The sequence below is a fragment of the Gymnogyps californianus genome, chromosome 8, assembly GCF_018139145.2.
Source record: "Gymnogyps californianus isolate 813 chromosome 8, ASM1813914v2, whole genome shotgun sequence".
NCBI classification, from domain to species: Eukaryota; Metazoa; Chordata; class Aves; order Accipitriformes; family Cathartidae; genus Gymnogyps; species Gymnogyps californianus.
In genome coordinates, this window is record NC_059478.1 from 18,256,475 (window position 1) to 18,263,721 (window position 7,247).

General features: G+C 64.3%; 1 protein-coding gene across 1 annotated transcript; it reads left to right on the plus strand.

Moving 5' to 3' along the window:
* Nucleotides 1–1,619: 1,619 nt before the first annotated feature.
* BARHL2 (BarH like homeobox 2) lies at nucleotides 1,620–4,701 on the plus strand. Its single transcript, XM_050901313.1, has 3 exons — nucleotides 1,620–2,199; nucleotides 3,500–3,725; nucleotides 4,249–4,701. The coding sequence occupies exons 1-3, from the start codon at nucleotides 1,620–1,622 to the stop codon at nucleotides 4,559–4,561; spliced, it is 1,119 nt and encodes a 372-aa protein (XP_050757270.1). The 3' UTR covers nucleotides 4,562–4,701.
* The last annotated feature ends 2,546 nt before the right edge of the window (nucleotides 4,702–7,247 follow it).

A 7,247-nucleotide genomic window follows, 5' to 3' on the forward strand; every position in this document is an offset into this window, starting at 1 on the left:
TGCCCCCCGGCTGCCCGCGGGGCGGCGGGCGGCGATGCGGGGCCATCGGGGCGGAGCGGGGGATGCTCAGTAGCAGCGGCTGCCCGCGGGCAGGGTTTCCTGCCGTCGAAAAACTTCTTCCGAAGTGCGGGAGTGGGGCCGGGACCTGCCCCGCCGCGGCGCCCAGCGAGGGCCGGTGCGCTCCGGGTGTGACACTGGTGACCGGTGAATCCCAGGGAAGGCCCGGCGATTTTTAGCAGCGAGGACCCAGAAGCTCCTCGGCTCCCCCCACGAGGGAAGGCCGGCCCCAAGCCGTCGGAAGCGGAGCCGAAGGCCGCGGCACTCCCCGCATCGGCACCTCTCCTGTCGGAGCGCGGCTCCTCATCCCGCACCGCTGCCCCGGGGCTGCGGCGCCTCACGTCGGACCCAGCCGCCCGCAACGAGTAGCCGGCTCGCCGCGGCCCCCCCCGCCCCCTGTGCTCCCCATGCGCTCCCCGCGCCCCTCCGTAGCTCTGAGCGGCACGGCTTCCCCAGGAAACGAACCGCAGCGGGAAATGGGTTGGGGGCGCACCCGCGCAACCACCGCACCCGCGCAGCTCTGCGCAGGGCCGAGCGGGGTACTGCCGGTACGGGCAGGCAGGACGAGGAAGTGGTTAGAAGGGACGCTCGTGTCCTCTCCCGCTTCTCGCCCCAGGCCGGCGGCGGGCTCCCGTCGTCGTGTGCGGGGCGGGGGTGCCAGCCCCACACCTAAGGCATCACCTAGGGCCGTCGCTGAACGCCAGCACCCGAAGAATCTCCCTTGAGCTCATCCTGCCCTAATCCTGCCCTGCGCCGCCATTGCTCTGCCCCGTCCCCCTCCGCCCCCGAGGTTTGGGGCCGCGGCTGCTGATTTCGGGGGTGATCGGGTCCCGGGGCTGCTGGAGGCCCGGAGGGGAGACGTCGGGGTGGGCTTCATAGGGGCCTGGAAATGGTAATTCGTACTGAAATATAACTCGGAGAACTCTAAATCACTCATTACCACCTTTATAATTACTCTGCTAATTAGGTTGACGCGCCACTTCATCAGGATTAATACGACGTCTTGTCACTGGCACTTCCCATTACTCTGACATTCAACCAGGGAACCGTCCCGGGAACACCGGATGATGCTCTCCGGGGGATCCGATCCGGCGGCCGGGGAACCGGGGCCCGACGGGGCGGTGGCGGCGGGGACGGGCGCCGCTGATTGGCTGCCGCCCGCGCTGCGTCAGCCCCCGCTCGGCCTTCCGCCAATGGGGGCGGGCAGCGGCGGCGGCAAAAGCCCGGGTTTATAATAAACGGCGGGGGGGACGCGGCGGCCGTGACGTCACGGGGGGAGTCGCCGCCGCCGAGAGGAGCTCGGTGGGCACGGGCGGGCGCGCCGCAGTGGCCGGTGTCCGCCCCGCTCCGCGCCCGCAACTTCCCGCAACAAAGTTGGGTAGCGGCGAACCGGCCCGGCGGCGATGCGGTGCTCGGCAGGGGCCCCACGTTAGTGCCGCCCGCGCCGCCGGTGCGCGGGTTGGGGTGACCCGCTTCCCCCCTCCCCCCCCCTTTCCCTCCACCCCCGGTGCGACCCCCGCGGCCGCCCGCAGGGATGCGGGCGCGGCGCTAAGCGGTCCGCCATGGAGGGGCCGAGCGGGTCCAGCTTCGGGATAGACACGATCCTGTCGGGCGGCAGCACGGGCAGCCCCGGAGTCATGAACGGAGACTTTCGCCCCCACGGCGACGGCCGGCCGGCGGATTTTAGGAGCCAGGCCACGCCGTCCCCCTGCTCGGAGATCGACACGGTGGGGACGGCGCCCTCGTCGCCCATCTCGGTGAGCATGGAGCACCCCGAGCCGCACCTGGGGGTGGCGGAGAGCCTCCCGCCGCCGCCGCACCACCTCCACCTCGGCCCGCACCCGCCGCCGCCGCCGCCGAGTTTGCAGCCGTCGCCCCCGCAGCCGCCGCCGCCCCAGCTGGGCTCGGCCAGCTCCGGCCCCAGGACTTCCACCTCTTCTTTTTTAATTAAGGACATTTTGGGCGACAGCAAACCGCTGGCGGCGTGTGCACCTTACAGTACCAGCGTCCCCTCTCCCCATCACACCCCCAAGCAGGAGGGCAGCGCGGCCCCGGAGAGCTTCAGGCCCAAACTCGAGCAGGAGGACGGCAAAGCCAAGCTCGACAAGCGCGACGACACGCAGGGCGACATCAAATGCCACGGTGAGTACGGCCCGGCCCGGCCCCGCACCGCCTCGGCCGCCGTTAAAACCGGGGCGGCGGCGCTCGGCCGCATCGGTGAAACGAAAATCGGGGGGAAATCTGCGGTAGGAGCGCTCCGCTCTGCCGGGGCTTGTCGGTGATCCTCGCTATCGCGGGTTTAGGTAGATCGGTAGGAAATGAAATCGCTTTTTTTTCTCTCTGTCGGCCTTTCCTCCTCTTTTTTATTTAACTTCCCTGTTTTTAAGGAAATAGCCGGAGCAGTGGGATCGCGTTAGAGACCAGAATGTATTTATTTTTAATGCAAATACGCATAAACGATTCTCCGGCTTTCTAAGAACCGGCGGCTCAGCTGCACTTACTGCCTTCAGCCTTTTCATTTTTGCTCGTTCGATCTAAAATGAAAATAAGGAAAAAAATCCCACTTTCCCAACAGCCAATACCAAATAAACGAAAAAAGTTTCAATAAAAATAAAAATAATAAAGAAACAATCGGCCCGCGATAGGCAGTGGAAGGTTGGAGGGCTTTGTGCATTTTGCAAAACACCCGGGTTTTCCCCGCGCCGGGATAGGGAGGTTAATTTCTCCATCTTTTATTCTTTTTTTTAATTACGGATTTCGTGCTGATGGGGAAGCCCCCGCCGTGCGGGATTCGTAAATGAAAACAGCGATGTGTGCGTGGGGGAAGGAAGGAAAAGAGTGAGCAAAGGCGAGGCAGGGAGAGGGGCTGTTTTCCCTGCGGTGCCGGCGGAGCTGCCCTCCCTCGCAGGCAGCCCAGTTCAGCCGAGAGGCGACAGGACACGTTTTTCCAATTTTGCCCCATTGAGATATTTTTGCCAGGCTGAAGAGCAGCGCTGCGCCCGGGTGTGCCGCTCATTTTGCTCTTTCAGCATTAGCATAAGAGTGCCCAAACCAGATGTACAGTCTGCTCTGGCCACTTTTGTGTGCACCAACCTCCCCAGTGGGTCAATTAGGGAGATTATTGTTCTTCCTGCGGGGAAGATCAAGGAGCGCCACAAACCCGGGCCCGAGCGGAGCCGAATAGACATACCGATTTCCCGGCATTTCGGGCCGGGGGGAGAGGGCGAGAATACAACGAAAGTCCTGTAGCTGGCAAGCGGAGAGTGGAAATCCCGCCGTCCCCCGGACGGGCTCGCCGCTGCCGCCCCCGCCGTTTTTGACCGTTCCCCCCCATCCCCTGGAGGAGCCCCCGGGGAGGGGGCGGCGGGGCCCAGTAACCGGGGCGGGGCGGGGGCCGAGCCGGTGTCCCGCCGGCCCTCACCGCGCCTCGGCTCTCTCGCAGGGACAAAGGAGGAGGGCGACCGGGAGATCAGCAGCAGCCGGGACAGCCCGCCGGTGCGGGCCAAGAAGCCGCGGAAGGCGCGGACCGCCTTCTCCGACCACCAGCTCAACCAGCTGGAGCGCAGCTTCGAGCGGCAGAAGTACCTGAGCGTGCAGGACCGCATGGACTTGGCCGCCGCCCTCAACCTCACCGACACGCAGGTGAAAACCTGGTACCAGAACCGGAGGTAAGGCAAGGCGGGCCCCGGAGTGGCGGCGGCCCAGGGGCTTCCCGGAGAGCCGGGGGGGTGGGCGGGCGCCGCTGTGCTCCTGCCCGCGGGACCCCGGGGCGATGCGGGGAGCGCCCGGCGGCTGCCCCGCGCCCTCCCCGGCGGCGGGCTCGGGGGTCCGGCCCCTGTCACCGCTGCCGTAATTTTCTGTCTCATTACATACGGTTGCAGCCACCCTAATTCTGTCGCAAACCATTAGTGTCAGCGCGCTGCGATCTAACCGTGTGCGGTGGTTATTAATTTGGCCGGAGTCGCCGTGTGCATGTGTCGGGGGCTGGGGGGGGGGGGGGGGCGGCCGGGCACGGCCAGGGAGTCGCGCCGTGTGCCGGCCCGCAGGGCCGGTGCGCCCCGCCGGGGCCCCGGTGGGTGCGGGGCCGTGCCGAGGAGGAGAGGGGCTCGCCGCCCGCGGACCCCCGCGGAACCGGGCCGGGTGCCCCGTCGCGGCGCCCGCCCTGCAGCCGCCTCTTGTTCCCCCCGGCAGGACGAAGTGGAAGCGGCAGACGGCGGTGGGCCTGGAGCTGCTGGCCGAGGCCGGGAACTACTCGGCCCTGCAGAGGATGTTCCCCTCGCCCTATTTCTACCACCCCAGCTTGCTGGGCAGCATGGACAGCACGACGGCGGCCGCGGCGGCCGCGGCCATGTACAGCAGCATGTACCGGACTCCCCCCGCGCCGCACCCCCAGCTCCAGCGGCCGCTGGTGCCGCGGGTGCTGATCCACGGGCTGGGGCCCGGCGGGCAGCCGGCCCTCAACCCCCTGGCCAACCCCATGCCCGGCACCCCGCACCCCCGGTGAAGCGGCACCGCGGTCCCCGCGACGAGCCCTTCCCCTCCCCGTCCCCAAACAAGCCCCAGCACCGCAGAGGAGGAAGCGAGGGGAAGCCGAGGGGCAGGAGCTTCTGCAGGCAGCCACTGGCCACCGAGGGAGGCGATCAGTCAGAGCAGGGACTCTTGAACCGTGAACCCAGAGCCGAGCCCGTAAGTGAAACGACCACACGCGGGGGAAGGCGGGCAGAGCCGCGGGGCGACCCGCCGACCTCGGCTCCTGCGAGGCAGGACTTGGAGCTCGGAGAGAGAGAGGGACGGAGGGGGAGGAGGAGGAGGAGGAGAGGGAGAGGGAGCCCGAGCCCGCCGGAGAGACTAACGGCTGCGGAGGACGGAGGGAATGAGAGCGCCTCGACCCCCGCCCGGCGGAGAAGACCGGGGGAACGGAGAACTTTGCACTGATTTTTCTCATGACCTTTTTTTTTCTTATTGAAAAGTGGCATGCTCCCTAATGCGAACAGAATTGTACAGACCGAGTGCTGAGTGCTATATCATATTTATTATATGTCGTCCAAAAAAGGAAAAAAAAAAATTTCACTTCTATACGTTAGTTTAAAACGAACGAGCGTGATTCTCCCCTTTTCCTTTTCATGTCTTTTTGGATTCAGTAAAATAAATGCTTAGATGACAAAATATAGATTTTTTTTTGTGACTGAAAAATTACAGGGAAAAAAACCAGAAAAAAAAAAGAAATAAACTTTATCTTTTTTTAACAAAAGTGGAAATTCAAGGTAGCTAATTTTCCCCGTGACGAGAACGTAAGAAATTCGGAGTAGAAAAGGCAAATGCCACTTTTTCTTTTTTTATTTTTAATTTTAGGCTTGTTGTTTCATAACCGGCGCTATTTTTCCCTATCTGTATTTTAAAGGAAAAACAAATCACCGTGCAGGTGTCGTGCCCCTCGCCGTTATTTTAAGCACCTGGGCAGGGCGGCGGTAGGTTTCCCGGGAAGGCGGCGGGGAGAGGCTGCAGCGCGGCGGCGGCCCGGCCCGGCTCCGGCTCCGCTCCGGCTCCGGCTCCGGCTCCGGCTCCGGCTCCGGCTCCGGCTCCGGCCCCGGCCCCGGCCCCTGGGGGCGGGCGCGGCGGGGCCTCGCCGGGCTTGGGGTTGTGGCTGCGGCCGCGGTCCCGGCCCGGCAGCGGTCTCTGCACTGAGCTGGGACAGGCAGCGAGCGCCGGCCGTCGGGGTGAGTAACGAGAGGAAACAGGCATGGAGGGCAGGGGGGTCCCGGCGGACACGGAACCCCCGAGCCCCGCCGGCCTCTGGTCTTTGCTGCTGGTCCGCCCCCCCCCCCGCTTCCCCTCCCTCCCAAGCGCTTCTCTTCCCCATGCCGGCCTGGGCCGCCCGGCCGCCGGGTCCCGCGGGGGCAGAGGGGGCGCAGGTCAGGGCTGGGGGCTGTGACCCTCCACCGGGCTCCGGGGACGGCTCTGGCCCCAGTCTTTGGCGGTGAACACCCCCCTGCGAAACTAGAAAGTTATACAGCAATTACCTATAAAACATTCATAAAGTCCAATATTATCTTCTCCTCTGAGGGTTTGGCGTTTTTTTTTTTTCCCCTCTATTTTTGCTCGTGGGTTCGCTTTCTTTTGAGATAGAAGGAAAAAAAAAAAAGAAAAAAGAAGAAGAGAAGCCTCCGGGCACGTTTATTTGGGCTTTGTTAATTAGCGAGCAGCTTGGTGATTTCTCTGCTAATAAATTCGCGTTAAAACCATATTGACCTCTGCCTTGATCTAACAAAAGGGGAGCGGGTCGGGAACGCCCACCTCGTTTTCTGCCCGTGTTGCGGCGGCCGCTGACTGTTCCCCGGCGCCTCCGCCGTGGCCCCCAAATTACCCCCGGCAGGAGCGACCCGGGAGCGGGGCCCGGAGTGGCCAGAGCAGCCCGCCCGCCCCGCTGCCGAGGTTTTCCCGGGAAACGCATCCTACCCGGGCTGGGAAAGGAGGTAGGAAATTTGGGCTCGTTTAGGGCCCTTTCCTGAGTCTAAACAACGAATCCTGGGCTGTTTTCTCCCGAAAGGAGGCGATCCGGCTGGAAAAGCTGGTCCCAGCTCGTTGTTCTTCTCGATGGTTAAACCGGGGCTCGGTTTTGACTGCACAAACTCGCTGGAAAGTAGTGACAGTAAGGAAGGAAAGTTCATGCAAAATAGATGAGTGTCCCCCAACTCCCCCCTCCCGAGCAGGGCCGGCCCGGGGCCGCGGGGTGCCCGCCTGGGCAAGGGCAGGGGGCTCCCGGTGCTTTGGGAACCGCGGCGGGCAGGGGCTGGCAGGCAGGAGAGCGAGCGAGGAGAGGGGAGCGCGGCCGGGCTAGGGGGCTGCCGGTGCCGTGTCGGACGGTGTCTAAAGCAGGGTCTGCCGGGGGAGGGGGGCGAGGAATCGCGACCTCCCCTGAAACGTATTTCCAGACCCAATTGGAAAGTGCGTGTGAGCGGGAGGAGGTTTGGAGTCCGAATCGCTCCCTTTCACTCCCCCTTTCGCCATTTGGGAAACGGGGCTGGAAACGTAAGGCCTCCTTCATTTGTGCCGCTCCCCGTTTGCACCGGGAAGGAGCCGACCCGGGGACAGGCTGCCCCTGAGGCTGACCGGCCGGGTCGCCCTTGCAGGAAAGGGCTCCGTTGCTCGTTTAAGAAACCCCGGCACATCGGCACGCATTTCAGCGCGCT